General features: G+C 34.5%; 1 protein-coding gene across 2 annotated transcripts in view; it reads right to left on the bottom strand.

Moving 5' to 3' along the window:
* SWT1 (SWT1, RNA endoribonuclease homolog) overlaps positions 1 to 18,061 on the bottom strand; it is a 57,770-nt gene that overhangs the window by 35,670 nt on the left and 4,039 nt on the right. For both annotated transcript variants that reach the window (XM_014456814.2, XM_023754735.1), the window contains exons 3-11: positions 16,697 to 16,777; positions 14,785 to 14,843; positions 10,896 to 11,637; positions 9,506 to 9,565; positions 7,982 to 8,111; positions 7,113 to 7,214; positions 6,611 to 6,799; positions 2,451 to 2,544; positions 415 to 560 (exon numbers count right to left, since the gene is read on the bottom strand). In XM_014456814.2, the coding sequence (XP_014312300.1) occupies positions 415 to 560; positions 2,451 to 2,544; positions 6,611 to 6,799; positions 7,113 to 7,214; positions 7,982 to 8,111; positions 9,506 to 9,565; positions 10,896 to 11,637; positions 14,785 to 14,843; positions 16,697 to 16,777 (1,603 nt within the window). The remainder of the gene's footprint in view (positions 1 to 414; positions 561 to 2,450; positions 2,545 to 6,610; positions 6,800 to 7,112; positions 7,215 to 7,981; positions 8,112 to 9,505; positions 9,566 to 10,895; positions 11,638 to 14,784; positions 14,844 to 16,696; positions 16,778 to 18,061) is intronic.

Raw genomic sequence — 18,061 nt, 5'->3', positions numbered from 1 at the left:
TCTCTCTCTCTCCCCCCCCTTCCTCTCTGAAATCAATAAAAATATATTTTTTAAAAATAAATAAAACTAAATATTTCTACTTCAAATGAATATGTCCCAAAGCCACTATTAATTTAAAAAGTATACTCTGCAAGTTACAAAATAGTATGCACAAAATAATTATAAATATGTAAACTGTGTGTGAACAATAAACATTCAAGTTAATTTGTAAAAGTATATGTAGAAAGCAATACTGTTATGTTTTCTTTTGTATTACCATTACAATTTTCATTCATCTCTAACATCTATGTGAGTAAATATTCCAATATTATTTTAAATGTACAAGATAAAAATTTTTCTATGTAATTACAATTGTTATCAATAATCTTAGTATATAAAATAAGATACATTTCTAGTTATTCATACTAATATTACCTGTTTTCAATTGTTGCTTAGATACACAAGGCTGATGACATGTAACTGTGTTCAGAGACAAATTTAAGAACTCTGTACTCAATTCTTCTTTACTGAGTGACTTCACACCACTTATTAGGCCTTTGTTTCTTAAATTTCTATCATCCCTAAGGTTGGTTAAAGAGAAAAAAATACTTTATTTTTTACTTTTTTATAAGATAAATCACTCACTTGGCAACTAAAAATACATAGGTTTTAATCAGAGGTTTGTAATTCTCAGCATATATATTAACAAGAGACCAATTTTTTTTAAGTAAAGAAAATAAAAGAATTAACACACAATAGAATCACATCATATGAGCTTTAGAGAATAATTATTACGTATTGAGTGCTCAAATTTAGCTAATCTAAATTCAAAATAATTAGCATATTAATAATTCTATTTCAGCCTTCAACAAACTCTGAGATGAAATGTTGTAGATTTAAAAATACCAAATAATTTAAAACCTAGAGATAGAAATCTGTGATGTTTCCTTTAACACCAAAAGAGAGCTAAAGAGAGCTAAAATAATAATAGACCAAGCCCCATTACAAGAAAAATCTTAGAGCCATTCATTTCCATAATCACTCCATTTCAGAGAATTTAGGCATGATCTTGAAACTGTTCTGCAGTGATTAAAATTCAGACTAAAACAGGAAGTTAAAACTGTTCTTCTCAGTTCTTTCAGAGCCTTTTCGCTCTCTTCTGTTTTTGAATTTTTATAAAAGTTTATTTGAGCTAAACAGAGTATATGCCTGGAAGCAAGACCTCAACAGACTGCAATAAATGCTTCCCAGAGCCTTTAAAATACATGATGAATGCAATCTTGGTTAGCATTAACATAGTTTCATAACTCAGAGCTAAGTTATGAAAATATTAGTTGAGAATGGAGGAAAGCGAGGAAGAAGAGAGAAGGGGAAAAAACCTCTGAGATCACACTGTATACTAGGCACTAAGTCCTTCATATATATTATGTGATTAAATACAATAACCTCATGAGGTAGGTATTCTTCTCTCTCTATTTTACACAGAGGAAATTAAGTTAAGCAACCTTCCAAAGTCACAAAGCTGATAAGTGGTAGGTCCAGGACTCCAATCCAGGCACCAAGGACACAACTACAACATAAATGACCCCTTTCTCATGTACCAATTAATTAACCTTCTTGCCTCATAACCAAAAAAATATCAGATTCGTATTTCTAAACTATTTCATTGGGATATTAAACTGATATTTCCCTGCTTTTCAAAAGTTTTCTGAATATTATATATAAATTAAATTGAAATGAAACTTCATCTACTTGAGATTTCAATCTTTCTTTCATAGCAAAAATGTGAGATAGTACAGCATGGTGAATGTAGTTAATAATACTGTACTGCATATTCAAAAACTGCTAAGAGAATAGATCTTAAAAGTCCTCATCACAAGAAAAAATATCTTTTATAACTATGCATGGTGATGGATGTGTTAATTTGGTGATCATTTAATAATATAAAAAATATCAAATCATTGTTGTACACCTGAAACTAATATGCTATGTGTCAATTATACCTCAATAAGAAAAATAAAAGAGGAATCTTGGTCCCCAGCATATGTCATCAGTTTGGCTCAAATAACCTTATAAAATTCAAAAAAAGAACATGAAATATAATTGAATATGCTTACTGGCAGACTTATAAAGTACACATTATTTTAATTGTTGGTATGATAGATTCAGTATGATTTTTAAAAATTCTTTGGTACAATCTGCTACTGTTTTTAAACATATTTTTATTGATTTCAGAGAGGAAGGGAGAGGGAGAGAGAGAGAGAAACATTAATGATGAGACAGAACCACTGATTGGCTGCTTCCTGCAAGCCCCACATTGGAGATCGAGCCCATAACCTGGGCATGTGCCTTTGACCAGAATCAACCCAGAAACCTTCAGTCCACAGGCTGACACTATCCACTGAGCCAGACAGGTTAGGGCCAATTTTTGCTACTTTTTAAAAAAAGAAGAAAATGACCATGAAACTCACGTGCACAGAATAACAAGAGAACTAGGGAATAATTCCTGGTATTGAAGACAGCATTTTAATACTCGATCATCATTGTTCTCATCACTGAATCCATCTGCAAATTTAGTAAAAACAATTATCATTCAGCACATTAGAAATCTGGGTACTCTATGTATAATCTGGGCTGTACTTATATACCAAAAACATCTAAACAAAAAAATTTTTGTAAATAAAAAGAAGATATGACATAGCAAAATAATACCTTAAGAATTTTAGATCTAGAACTCAGGTAGCATATAGTTGTGAGTTTGAAAAAGTTTTTAGTTTTCTACTAAAATGTAATGGGATATACCTATAAATAAACTCAAAAAAAATATGATCAGGGTTAGAAACCAAAAGCTATGAATTCTAGTCTTAATTCAGTCAATTAGAGATTATTAGTAAATTATGATTATATCATGCTTAAAATGATGTCAACTTAAAAGAGATCTGCAAAGATTATAAGCAACTATTCTACCAGAACAGAACCACTTTCGTGGGTCTGCTTTTCCTTATTCTCTAAAGCAATAACGTTTAGAGATGTACAGGAGAAGGCAGAGAACACAAAAATAATCTCTAACAACTGTTTAACAGAGGATGACAGGGTGTCCCCTGGCATTCTCCAAGCTTTAAAACAGGGGGTAAAAGCTTGGTTTTTATGGAAATATTGGAATGTGCAGAAATAGAACCCAAAACAGTGCTTCTCCTAGGTCCTTATCCTACCTGCCTCAGAACTCCCAGGGTGCCTGCCAATAATACAGATATAGCATGACCATACTCTCAGACCCACTTCTGGATAATAATTTTTGGAGCCTGGACCCAAAGACTGAGTTAAGCACTTGGGAAGTCCCTTACACACTAAAATTCAAAACATATTAGCCAATGAGCAATGTTACCAGATTATGTTTTGTTTCCCTCAAACTTTACCATATGATACTTAGTTCTCTGAACATTCAAATGAGAAAACTCATTCATTTCTGCAATAAATATTTATACAGGACTGAATTTGTGCCAGGTCACTGGGCTAAGTAATTGGATATGCAAAGACAAACTCTTTAGGAGCTCATAATCTTATCGTGAAGTCTAGACATAACTCAGCTGATCTCAGAACATGAGCCTGAAGGAGATTTAATTCAATTCTTTATCAGACAACCAGTGAGGCAGACAGACATATATTACAGCAGCCAATTTTCCTTCTTTTAGCTCACAGAGAAAATAACACAGTAATGCAAAGTCGGCAGCTCGAAATCATTAGATAAGTTTAAGTCACTGAATCCAACAGACAAAAGAAGGTTTAAAAGTTATAATGTACTGTTCTAAAGGTATCAAAGTTCAAGAATATCTATTCTATCACTTTTTCTAGGATACCTGGGGCTGGAAAACACACCTAAAATCACAAGAATATTCATGAAATATTTATTCGAGTTTTATGTCATTAACATTTCTCAAAATATAGTATTCTTTCATATAGTATAGAATTAAATGTAACTTCAATTGTTAGAAAGTCAGGTTGTTTCATATTTTTTGCTGTATAAATGATGCTGTGATGAACATTTTTATATAAGTCACTGTGAGCATCTTTGATTATTTCTTTAGGATTCTAGAAAGAGAATTATATTTTAGGCTTCTTGATATACACAGATAAATGCTTTCCTGAAAAGTTACTAATTCATAATTCCCAAAGCACTAAAGCAATGTAAGTGTTCCTAGCAGGTGTTGGGGGAAAGTAACTTTCTAAATTTAGAAGCAATAAAAAGAAATTTTAAAAAATGTTAAAGAAATTAACAACATTCAAAATAGCCAACAGACAGGAAGATATATGCAATGAACAAAGGACTGACTAATTGTATTTCTTTCTTTTGTGAATTACCTATTACTAATCTTCATTCACTTGGGGAAAGGCATATTTAGTTTTTCTAATCAATCTGTATAAGCTTTTCATATGAGGATACAAGAATTATCACCTACTTGAGGCCATAAACCATTAAGTACTTTATATATTATCTGACATAGACAATTACACAAATAATCTATTATTATATCTACAACTTTATAACTAAAAGCAACTTAACAAAACTAAGGCCAAATAAGATTCAAACATTAAAGTAAAACATGGAGTTCAAGGAAAACACCCAGAAATTGAAACAACACAGAAGTTTAAGACAGCTACTATGATTTGTCCTCCTTAACCATCAAAAAGCAGGGGTTGAAGAGGTCAAAGCATCAAAAAAGCACATGAAAATGGAACAGTCAAAAGAAACGTAGTAAGCATCTAAAAATAATAAGTGTGGCCAAAATATCTATTCTCAAATGAACTCTTCTAAACTAATTATCAAAGCTAATCTATTGAAGAAATTTCTATCTAGAACAAGTGCTTAATCTCTCTGTGTCTCATTTCATCAGTAAAATGGGGCCAATATGACTATCGTCCATGGTACTATAAGGTTGAATGAGATTTAGGTGTAAAGCTTTTGGAAAAGGGTCTGGAAAATAATGGACATAATTATCTATATTATTATATAATCAAACGTCATTTGTATCAACAAACTAAAAAAAAGATTGAGTAAGCAAAATTCCTTTCTCTTATTAAGGACTGGGACTTTACTGAAATTATGGATTACATAAGGGGTTAATTTTGTTAATTGTGTGGTTGTTTAAAAAAGAATCTTTTCTGTTAGCAACACATACCTAAGTATTTATGGGTAAAAATAATATGATATGATATTTGGGATTAACCTCAAACTATTACAGAAGTTCCAGGAATTAGGGGAGAAGAGAAAAAGGAAGTGAGAGAATAAACAAGAATGGCAAATGCTGATAATTACTGAAAATGAGTGATAAGTACAAAGGGATTCATTATATTATTTTCTCTATTTCTGCATTTGAAATTTTGCATAATAAAAAGAAGAAAAAGACCATCTAAGGTGTTCAATTTAATGTATTCAAACATTTTAATTTTTTTTAACTCTAATAAGTGATACTTACTTGAGATTTTCCTTTGAAGGCTCTTAAACAAGTCACATGAAGTTCCTATTTAAAGTACATAAGTATTGTAGTTGGAATATACTAATAAATATTTATAAATGGAATGAATAAATGAATGGTGGACGCCCCTTTTCTTCAAAGATCGAAGACTAAACAGCTGTGCTAAAAGCCCTCTCAGCATTAATACCATAATTATATTCATATTAGAATGAATTCTTTCATATCTTGTGGTAAATACGGGTATGGTAAACAATATAAGTCCATGATATTTATAACAATGTAAATCTTAATATATAAATAATTCTGAATTGGGAAGAAACAAATTTTTAAGAATTAAATAAATCTTGTAAATGGATGTATAAACTTTGCAGAGGCAACAGTGTTCTTTACACACACATTCCTCTCCCCCCGCAAAAAAAAAGTTCTATAAAACATAAAGGCTCTAAGGCTAGAATGATTTAAAAATGAATTAAACTAATATGGAAATAAATCAAATCAAGAGAAAACCTACAGATCTTTATTATAAAGACACCTCCCTATTACAGATTCTGACAAACTAGAGGAGACAATGCCTGCCTCTGCACTGTATTAACTGCATGTAGTGATGGATTAGCAACTTAGATCACTCATAGCTCTCATCACTCTATAACGGTATTGTTCTTATTATATTTTTGTATTTTTAACTTTAAATTTTATTTTTTAATTGATTTTAGAGAGAAACATCAATTTTTGTTGTTCCACTTATTTATGCTGTACATTCATTGGTTGATTATTGTATGTGCCCTGGCCGGGGATCAAACCCACAACCGTGGCATTATCGGGACAATACTCTAATCAACTGAGTTACTTGGCCAAGGCAATAATAGTATTTTTAAAAAGAATCCAAAGTAGTATATTATATACAACTATGCACACAGAACCATACGTCACTATCTGTGAAATATAGACATAACCTAAGAATGTCTAGGAGAAGCATAAAATTAAAAATCAAAGATCCCCAAGCCAAGCCTAATAGAATACCCCAACCCATCACTATGTCCTGCCATTTTACATGGCAATGGTTATAAATTTTTTGTAAGTTTTGCACCATTTCCCTCCAGTAATGAATCAATCCCAACAAATCTTAATCAGGAAGTACATGAGAGAACAATACCTACAAAGTTTTTGGGATGCAAGTTGTATTGATTGACCCCATAGATTTCTATCTTGACTTCTGAGACTGTCATTGATGAAACGAACCGCAGGTATAGCTTTGTGCTGGGCATATTTCAGTAGTTTTCCTGCCTTCATACGATCTAGCTCTTGTACAACTACCCAGGGAATTATTAACACAAGCCTGTCAAACCCTAAAAAAATAAAAAAGATGTTTTAGAAGTCAAGAAATATTTAGAGTTACTAAATCACACATATATGAAAAATGGAAATAAAAAACAGTTGTGTCAAAAGAATGTTACAAAAATAAATACTATTGGAGATTAAAGAAGAGTCCATTTAGATAGCTAGGTAACCTTAGAAGGACCTCTTTTTTTTTTTAATTTAAACTGATTATGCATAATATATGCTTGATAGTATATCCAAAAGGAAATGTGCTAGGGGAAGGAGAAATACCCATATTACTGTTAACATAAAATATCAACTCAAAATATGTTTCATAAATACCTGGGATTTCTGTTGTCTTCAAAATTCTAACAAATTTGAGATGATTCATCAGAATATTTGTATCAATAACAATTAGAAGATGTTTGTCTGAAGCAGTACTTGCTAGAGAAAAAGAGACAAGTTAGGATTTCATGACACTTAAAATGGACTTCTTTAAAAACTAAAATTTTGCTATCATAGAACTTTGATAGCATTAAGAGAGGCAGTCCTTCAGACAACAAAAACAAAAATATATTTATTCCAATTCTTAAGAGAAGGAACAGTAATAATTAATAATCTACCAGTAGAATATTATGAATTGCTTATGGATAAATTTATAGGGCCATTGTGAGAGAATCAGGTTAATATACACAAAAACAATAAATTGAAAAATTCAATGTGAATGTGATATATCATTACTATTTTTATATACAATTCAAAATAGCATATTAATAGATTTTGAATAATATCTATCATTATCTTCTCCCACTAGTAAGAATGATCAAAACTTTACTATATAAATAAGAAATCCAGGCATATAATAACTTCAAGCAATTTGCATTCTTTCTGATCAGTGCTTTTACTTAGTTGTTAAAAGTTATGATTAATAGCAGAAATAAAAAACAACTTGACTCTGACTACTGCCCCTTGGCAAAAAGAGAAACAGAAGATATATCTGCCTAATAATGTGAGAAATATAAAAACAAATGATAAGACAAATATTAGACCTACTCCTATAGCTAAAAGAAATACATCGTTCTTTATAATTTCAAATGAGCACATTTTAACATTTTTCATCCAAATATTATCAAAATTGAATGTCGGCATATTCATTCTTAAAAAAGCACAGGAGACTATAAATATGGTCATCATATGGATATCGGATATACCAGCAGAGGAATGCACAGCATCTTCTACCAAGTCAATCTCCATGCTTGATAACTCTCCAGGAGGAGGGACCACAGGCAAATCCACAGTTTTCCCCACACGTGCAGCATGAAGCTCTTCTACTATCTGCATCTAAATTGTAAAAGACCCGCAGTAAAATATTTTCAATTATTTACTCTGCAGATTAATTAGAAAGCAATGAATTCTTAATTAATTCACTTAAGATGAGATGGTTTATGGGAAGAAAAACATTGACAAAAATATGGATGTAGCATGGTAAAAGAATACAGACTTATAAACATATACAGGGTTTTTAAAAAGCTCTCTTACTATTGCGGTAACCTTAGGCAAGCAAAGTATTTAACCACCTTGGGTCCCAGTTTGTTCATCTACAAAATAGGAATGTTAAATATCTATTTCTTTTTACTATTTTTGGGAGGATTAAATAAAATGCTACAAAGTTCCTCCCACAGAGCCTAGTACATAGTAGACCCTCACATTAAGTTATTCTCATCCCCATTCTTACTATAAGTATTTTAGGAGACAAATGTATTTATATCTAGATGATGAGTGCTCTGCTTGAGATTTCTAAGAAAAACTAAAATCTAAATATAGCTTTACAGCAAAGGGGAAAATCAAGGGTTACTTGCCCACAAGACAGAAAAATACAACTGACTGTCATAAATAAAAACCCATCACAATCAATACGGGTTTTAAAGTCTTCTTAAAAATAGGAAAATACATTGTTCTATAAATCTAATTTCAATTCAGGACTAGGGAACACAAAATATGCAATAATCCTATGACGTTCAATCAGGAGATTCTAGCTGGGAAAATGATGCAGGAGGTAAAAATAATAAATATGACTGCACTCTTGCTTTCACTGAATAACATTTTCATCTTATTTAAGATTTTTTAAAAATGGTAAAAAATATGTTAGCATCAAACTGCATTTTGGCAAGTCCAGGCATAAAGCATGCAAAAGCCTGATATAATTAAATCAAAAGTTATGTAACTTGTGGACAATGGGCTCTATGCTCTTTATTCAAAAACAGATTCAAGTTGATTAGAAACAAAAGCAAAAAGGTGATTAAGAGCCAAAACCTCTTTGGCTCAGTGGATAGAGCGTCGGCCTGCGGACTCAAGGGTCCCAGGTTCGATACCGGTCAAGGGCATATACCTTGGTTGCAGGCACATCCCCAGTAGGAGGTGTGCAGGAGGCAGCTGGTCAATGTTTCTCTCTCATCGATGTTTCTAACTCTCTATCCCTCTCCCTTCCTCTCTGTAAAATATCAATAAAAATATATTTAAAAAAAAAAAAAAAGGTGATTAAGAAAATGTAAACACTTTTCCAAAAAGTTATTCATGACTTCATAAGAACTTACATACTGATTTAGGACAGATATTGGTGTTATTTTCATATTACCCGTATATACTTCATATAAAGTCATTATTTTTTATTAAAATAGAAACTGTTTGACTTAATTTCATTAAAAACATTAGAAGTAGATAAGTATATTATTAACCTCTTGATCTGTATCCGGAATACTTTCATATGACACTGAAGAACATTGTGCTTCAAAACTCTGAAATGAAAAGTAATTTTATTAGTTTAGAATGAAGCATATACCTACAGTGGGATTGTCTAACCTTGGCAACATTGACATTGGGGTCAGATAACCATGATGAGTTTCTACCTCACAGACTTTTAAGTACTAAGTTTATAAAAGTAGTATATAAACCATAATTTCTAGAACATTAATTTGTAAAGCTGGAGATAGAGTGCAATCTGTGGAAGGACTGTATCAAAGGACTATAAAATCTAGGCAATAAAAGGAGTATTTTCTCTTAGGAAAGCATACCAGGATTACTACTTCCAGAAAATACAATTATTTCCTTGTAAAGTACAATCATTATTTTAGGAAAATAATTATGTACTGAAAAATTTGTGAGGAAAACAAAACAACATAATACTAAGATGATTCTCTACTGTCAACCACATGCTGAAGACAATATTTTCAAGATAAGAACAATGTTTACTTACTGCTTCTATGTCTAAATGACTTTAAGTCAGATAAAGCTGCAATCAAAGGAACAGTTTATAAAGAACTTTAATTCCAATAACTAGAAAGTAATCACGCAAAAATGTCTCCTCTACAACTTAATATTCATCTTTCTGGGTGTTCTATAGTACCTGGGGTTCAAGAAGAGTATGAGAGACTGCCAGTGTTTTTGTTTTTTCTTAATCCTCACCAGAGGATAGGTTTTTTTAATTGAGTTTAGAGAGAGGAAGGGGGATATATAAAGAGAGAAACATTGATTGGTTGCCTCCTGAATGCACCTAACTGGGGATCGAACCCAAACCTTGGTATGTGCTGACTGGGAATCAAACCCGCAACCTTTCGGTGTACAGTACGACACTTCAACTAACTGAGCCATTCGGCCAGGGCCATAGTGCTTTTTTTTATTATTATTTATTGATTTCAGAGAGGAAGGGAGATAGAAACATCAATGATTAAAGGGAATCATTGATTGGCTGCCTCCTGCACACCAGTTACTGGGGGGATCAAGCCCGCATCCTGGGCATGTGCCCTTGGCTAGAATCAAACCTGGGATCCTTTGGTCCGCGGGCCGATGCTGTATCCACTGAGCCAAAATGTAAAGGGTAATAGTGCTTTTTTTTAAAGGACTATCTGTAATTGCGTGTTTCTACATTGTTACGCATTCCCTTCTATTATGGATCTTTGATATTTGCCAGGATATCTTCCTAAAGACGTGGAATTAAAGGGGTCAAATACAGGAACCAGCACATATCTTCCTGACTAAATTTGAACCAGTCCTCTATGATCATTATTAGTAATGGGAACAATATTACTCTTTGCTAAAACCTACATTCTCTATTCTGTAGTACCTTACCTGGGTCTGGTGTTCACTAGAACTTGAATCATTATTTTCTTGATGCTCAAGATGATATTTTCCTTTCCACTCACAAACAGCCTGCTTACAAGTAAAATCTGAAAACAAATGTTTACTTTTTTGCTTCATCAAATTTAATGAAACCTGAAAGTTTTCGAGGCATCCTTTTTTCTTCTGCTTAGCCGTTGACTTGCTTGACTCTAAAAGGAAAATGTTTTCTTCTACAGGCTTCTGGTGGGTATCATGGGATTTTACTGGGATTTTGAAACTGACCTTCCTTCTTCTAGATTCTTGGGGTTCCTTAAATATCTTGTTGGAATTATAATCCTGAGAAAATTGGATTCTCTTGCACTTTTCCAAAACACACCTTTCAAAAGTGTCTCTGTATTTATTGTGCCTTTCTTTCTTGAGATCTTTCATCTTCTGCCTGTGAGCAAGTAAATGAGGCCGTAGTTTTTCATTTGCCTGGCCTTCAGCTTTAGGTTTCACATCTTTGGCAATTTTAGGAATGCTAAGGTTTTTAACTCCATGGTCAAGGTTACTCCTAACATTTATCAATTTAATGTCTTTATCTTTAAAATCTACACATTTACTTAGATCTTTTTTAGTTCCATTTGAAGAAGGACTTTGTGAAATAATTTGATTATCATTTGAATATGATGCTTCTTGAAGTTTAATAGGTTCTTGGGATGACGAATTGATTTTTGGTCTCTTTCTTAGAGTGTCAGTGTCTACATTCAGTCTGTAAAGCAGCACAGAAACCTAGGTTACATTACAATTGTACACGATTATACATAATTTGAACTGTATCATTTTAGTTAGTAAATAACAGAACTAGCCTGACACTTCATAAAAAGTAGAAATTACTACATTAGGAATTGAATGAAAAGGATAACTCAACAACTGGTATTGGAATAATTGGTTTGCTATTTGGAGAACAACACAACAAATTTAAATCTTTATAAAATAACCTGAGAACATAAATTCCAAATAGATTAAACATTTAAGCACAAAATAATTATCATAATGGCTATACTTCATATCAAACCCTTAAAAACCACAGGGGAAAAATATTTACCTAATTTATTTTTTTTAGTCTAATTTTTTAGTAGAGAACTTCCTAAACTTAAAAGCCATGGGGAAAAATCACAAGGGAAAATAATAAATGTAAATGACTATTTACTTTCACCATTTAGCATATTAAAAATCAATAAAACTTAAAGAACTGGAAAATAGAATTTGATATAATATACATATATAGATACACATGTGTATCAATATTTGTATATCTATATGTACATATGTAGATATATGTATATATGCATATATGTGTATGTATATATATGTGTATATGTGTATGTATGTGTATATATATATATGTATATATATGTGTGTGTGTATATATATATACATATATATATGGCAGCTTATTAGCCTTAGAAGATAAAAAGCTCATCAAAAAGTATTAAGACTCTAGAATAGCCCATAAACAGAACAAGAATGAAAGAGAAAAAGGGAAAAGCTAATAAACATTTGGGAAAATAAATCTGACTTCCTAGCAATCACAGACATGCTAAATAGAACATACCATTTTCTTTTATCAAATTAGCAAAGATTTTAAAATAACATATATTAGCAAGGAGTTGAAAAATGGATCCTCTCTCATATATTGCTGGTGGAAATACAAAATGATTACAGTTCCAAAAAGGAATTTGAAAATATAATTAAAGATTCTAAAAATGTTCATATTCTTTGATTTCTCAGTAATTTTCATTTTAGAAATTATCATGGTAAAAAAAAGTAATAAACTAAAAAAAGAGATTCAATTCAGGATTATTTATAATAGCAAAGGATCAAGTACAAGATAAATGTTAAAATTTTGGAAATGACTAAGAAATATGTTAGTCTATCAAATATGCGATAAATGCACAAATATTTTTAAGTAGGCATTCAACTATTCAGCATTGTAAGGGCTGAAGCTAAATAACAGATTTTGAGTAAATGCTGAAGCCGAGTTGAACTTCACTGCATTCTTTTTTATTTTAATTAGGTCCATATTTTTTGTTTCAGGTTCTGATATGCTGTGGGACTTACCTTTATTAATTTTATATTTTGTTCATCATGGATTTTTTGCATAAATTTAGATTTTTTTAAATCCTCACCCAAGGATATTTTTCCATTGATTTTTAGAGAGAGTGGAAGAGAGAGGGAAAGACAGAGAGAAACATTGATGTGAGAGAAACACATCAATTGGTTGCCTCTTGCACGCACCCCGAGCAGGACCCGGGACAGAGTTAGGGTTAGGGTACATGCCCTTGACCAGAATGGAACCTGGGACCCTTCAGTTTGCAAGCCGATGCTCTATCCACTGAGCAAAACCAGTTGGGGCAGAACTTCAATGCATTCTTTAAAAATTTTATATTCTATTGTTAAAATTTTTTTCTTCTTCCTCACAAAGACTATGTGGACAAGTCTATGGGGTAACCAAAGGCTAGAAAATGTGCCCTTAACTTAAGCAAAAGGTAACTTGAGGCCCGGTGCATGAAATTTGTGCAGCCCAGCCTGCACCGGGGGGGGTGTCCCTCAGCCCAGCCTGCACCCTCTCCAATCTGGGACCCCTTGAGGGATGTGCGACTGCCCATTTAGGCCTGATCCCGGTGGGTGGGATCGGGTCTAAACGGGCAGTCGGACATCCCTCTCACAATCCAGGACTGCTGACTCCCAACTGCTCGCCTGCCTGCCTGCCTGCCTGCCTGATTGCCCCTAACTGCTTTTCCTGTCAGCCTGATCACCCCATAACCACTCCCCTGCCAGCTGATCAACGCCTAACTGCTCCCCTGCTGGCCCAATTGCCCCTAACTTCCCTCCCCTGCCGGCCTGGTCGCCCCTAACTGTCCTCCCCTGCAGGCCTGGTTACCCCCAACTGCCCTCCCCTGTTGGCCCAGTCACCCCTATCTGCCCTCCTTTGCCAGCCTGGTCGCCCCTAACTGCCCTCCCCTGCTGGCCTGATTGCCCCCCAACTTCCTCCCCTGCAGGCCTGGTCACCCCTAACTGTCCTCCCCTGCAGGCCTGGTCACCCCCAACCTCCCTGCCCTGCTGGCCTGGTCACCCGTAACTGCCCTCCCCTGCAGACCTGGTCGCCCCCAACTGCCCTCTCTTGGAGGCCTAGGTCCCCCCCCCAATTGTCCTCCCCTGCAGGCCTGGTCACCCCTAACTGCCCTCCCCTGCTGGCCATCTTGTGTCCACATGGGGGAGGCCATCTTATGTGTTGGAGTGATGGTCAATTTGCATACTACTCTTTTATTAGATAGGATAATTACCCAACCCTAGCTGGTTTGGCTCAGTGGATAGAGCATCAGCCTGTGGACTGAAGGGTCCCGGGTTTGATTCTAGTCAAGGGCACATGCCTGGGTTCTGGGCTCAATTCCCAAAGGAGGGCGTGCGGGAGGCAGCCAATCAATGATTCTCTTTCATCATTGATGCTTTTCTCTCTCACTCTCCCTTCCTCTCTGAAATCAATAAAAATATTTTTAAAAAGATAATTATCCAAATTTTATTAATCAGCCTCCTAACTTCTATTACTCTACGTAATGAAGGTATGTATCTTATAAAGGTGTGAAAAATCAAATCACCTGAGATAAAAATCTACATTCTAATCTACATTCTATTTGAAAGTGTCTTTTATATAGTGTAGAATTCTGATAGACTTTTTATTTCACTCCACTTTTCCTTGAACTTATATTAACAAAATTCAAAAATCATTATCTGTGATGCACCTAGAAATATTTGCATTCAAAAGAGTACTAATCAAAGTAAGTAAAGGATTTTGCAAGTCTAAATATTTAGTCTCACAATTCTAGACCAAAAGAGTAAAAAGGGGGGAAGTTACCTTTTCAGTTCATGTCTTCTTTTTACATTACAGTTCACAACGTCTATATGATCTGATTTCTGGAGGAGAAAAAAATCTATCATTAAAGACATATAAGTTGTGCAGTGGCACTACAGTTACAGGGGAAAGAGACTGGGAGACAATTTTTTCCCATGACTATGTGGTAGTGAATTGGTTGACACAATAGTTTAATTAATCCTTCCAATAAACTTGTGAAATGGACATCATTATCATCACCCATTTTACAGATAAAGTAGGCAAGGCTCAAACACAGCAAATTATCTTCTGCAATGTCACAGGGCAGGGCAGCAGCAGAGCCATGACTTGAAACCAGATCAGTCGACTCTCTCTTCTGCCACCCTGTCTATGTACTTCGATGAAACAGGGCTTGACACAAGAAAAATAAGAGAGAAACAGGATACAGTCCCTTTCCCAAAGAGCTTATATAGTAAAACAATAAAGAGAAGTAGAAGAGAAGTACAAATAGCCTAATGTAAGGATACAATTAAGCATCAAAGCAGAAAAGGAGACAATAAGTTGTAAAGTGTTTAAAACATCAACCACTGCCCTGACCGATTTGGCTCAGTGGAGCCTGCAGACTGAAAGGTCCCAGGTTCGATTCCGGTCAAGGGCATGTACCTTGGTTGCAGGCACATCCCCAGTAGGGGGTGTGCATGAGGCAGCTGATCGATGTTTCTCTCTCATCGATGTTTCTAACTCTCTATCCCTCTCCCTTCCTCTCTGTAAAAAATCAATAAAATATATATATATATATTTTTAAACATCAACCACCAAAAGTTAAAACATACCTGGAACAAAAGTGGGCAAAATATATGCTAAAGATTGAATATACATTGAATCAAGATTAATGAGCAAAAGAAAAAGGCATTCTTGGCTAGGAGTACTAGGCATTCTAAAAAGCTAAAGACGATTAGAACAAATTCAGTAGAGACAAAATAAACCAGCCTAGCTAGAAGCAGAAGTTTTGAGGCAGAAGAAAAAAGAAAAATGAAGAGTTAGGGTGTGATCAAATTTAAGAGCGTCCTGAAAGACAAACTAAAAAATGAGTGAAGGTTTTTAACACAGACAAAATATGATGAAATCAGTGTTTAAAGAAGGTTAATATAGTAACAGTAAGTTGAAATAGCAGTTTCATTATATGAAAACAAACAATTTCTTAAAAACACAATTCTGCATTCATGGAACTTTCACTAATTTCTCGTATTACCCACAACTCTGTTGCTATCTTGATATAAACCTAACTTCAACTTGAATGAAGTAAGTACACTTCACCAATCACCCATGCACTAGCTTCACATGTTTAGTCTGCTATCACTATTTCCAATTATTTGTGTGAGGATGGAAAGAACTTTGAACCTGGCTTTGTCACTGGGCACAGCAGGTCCTCTAATAACATTGTTTCCTTCATTGCTTTGTTATAACATTGATGAGATGCTGTAGGAACTTAACTGTATTTGTATCAATTAGCTTACAGTAAATTGATTTCATTATAAATTGTTTATTTAAAGTCCCAGAACCTACCAACGACACTGAGAACTTGGCTACTTGCCTTGGCTACTTCAAAAGGAAATTGTAAAGATAAATACAACCATATATGGGAAAAGACGTAAAAAAATGTCTAAATTTATATCCATGTAGTCTAATCCCAAACGATAGGTTCTATCAGCACAAAGAAATAAGGAACTTGAGAAATGCTTTTTGGTGAGTAGAAGGAAGAAAAAAAAAAATCAACCTGGTTTTCTTTCCATTGGCTATCAAAAAGTATAACACACAGCAAAAAAGAAAACTAATGAAAAAATAGGGGTGAATTTATATTATAAGCCTCCTCAGTGTACATTCAAACTTTAATATAAATAATTTTCCGAGTTATTTATAGTATTTAAACACTCACCAGTTTTCTCTTCTCTGATGAAATTGATCTTACAGAGCAAGATGAGCTAGTAGAACTTGTTGAGGTTTTTTCTTTCTTATCCTAAGAATGGCATTTGGAAAAAAGGAAAGAAAAGCACAAAATAAAGCACATTATTTCATCACTATCATAAATCAACATTCTTTCTACATTAATAATAAATTTCAGAGGAGAACAATGTTCAAAGGCACACAAACAGTTAAGAGGAAGGGTAACCCAACTAGAAGGGAGACTCAACCAGAGACAGGAGAGCTAGGTGCTCTAAAACTAGAGATGAGGTAGGATACAAGTGTTACAGCAGAAGGCCATCTGACAGCACAGGTAAGGGCACTGGGAGGTGTCTCGGCCATGGTGGAACCAGTCTTCTATAAATAAAACCCATATATCCAGTTCTTTTTCCCTGGGTACTGATTCAACAGATCCAAGACAAACATATTGTGAGTACCTACCATGTGCAAAAGACGTAGACAGTGGGGACAGAGTAATGAAAAAACTCTAAAAGTCCCTGCCCTCCTGGAGGTTAAAAACTAGAGCAGGAGTTTACAAATAATGTATTCAGGGTGTCCACTATGCTATGGGGGATGAGGGAGGAAGCAGAGAAAAGAATCGGGAAATATTGGGAGGTGGGGGCTGAGGGAGCTGCAATTTTAAAGAGTAAAGACCTAAAGAAGGGATGGAACAAACCATGTGATTATGTAGGGTAAGTGTTTTCAGTTCACAGGGAATAGCAGCAGGGGCAAAGCCCTGAGGCAGGAATGCTGGCTTGCTGGAACACAGCAAGGAAGCCATGGGGTGGAGGAAACAAAGAGTTTGGAATGAAAGGGAGAAGAGATGGGACGAGTAGGTCACTTGGTTGGCCCAGCAAGGACTTTAGTTTTCACTCTGGATGAAGTGGAAAACCACTAGAAAGTACTGAGTAAAGGGGTGATAGGCTCTGACTTACATTTTAATAGGATAACTCTGGCTGTGTTGAGAACACAAGGAAGCAAAGGTGGAAGCAAGGAGATCAATTTAGGAATTGCTGGCCCTGGCCAGTGTTGCGAAGTGGTTGAAGTGTCTCACAGCACTGAAGGGTCTCGGGTTTGATTCCCGGTCAAGGGCACGTACCTGGGTTGCAGGTTCAATCCCCAGCCCTCTTTCTCTTCCCTCCCTCCCTTCCTTCCACTCTCTTTAAAAGTCAATGGGAAAAATATCCTCAATGCTGAGTAAATGCAGAAGGAAGATGTGGAAAATGGTCTAACGGAGAGTTATTTCTATGAAAAGAAGGATTTTGAGGACGTTCAGAATTGAAGACAGGAATGCCAAGGCAAATTTCTTACCTAAGCTTCAGTTTCTTCATTTATGTAA

This window comes from Myotis lucifugus, unplaced genomic scaffold (assembly GCF_000147115.1).
Source record: "Myotis lucifugus unplaced genomic scaffold, Myoluc2.0 scaffold_65, whole genome shotgun sequence".
Taxonomy (NCBI): domain Eukaryota; kingdom Metazoa; phylum Chordata; class Mammalia; order Chiroptera; family Vespertilionidae; genus Myotis; species Myotis lucifugus.
This window is presented reverse-complemented; position numbering and strand designations above follow the sequence as displayed.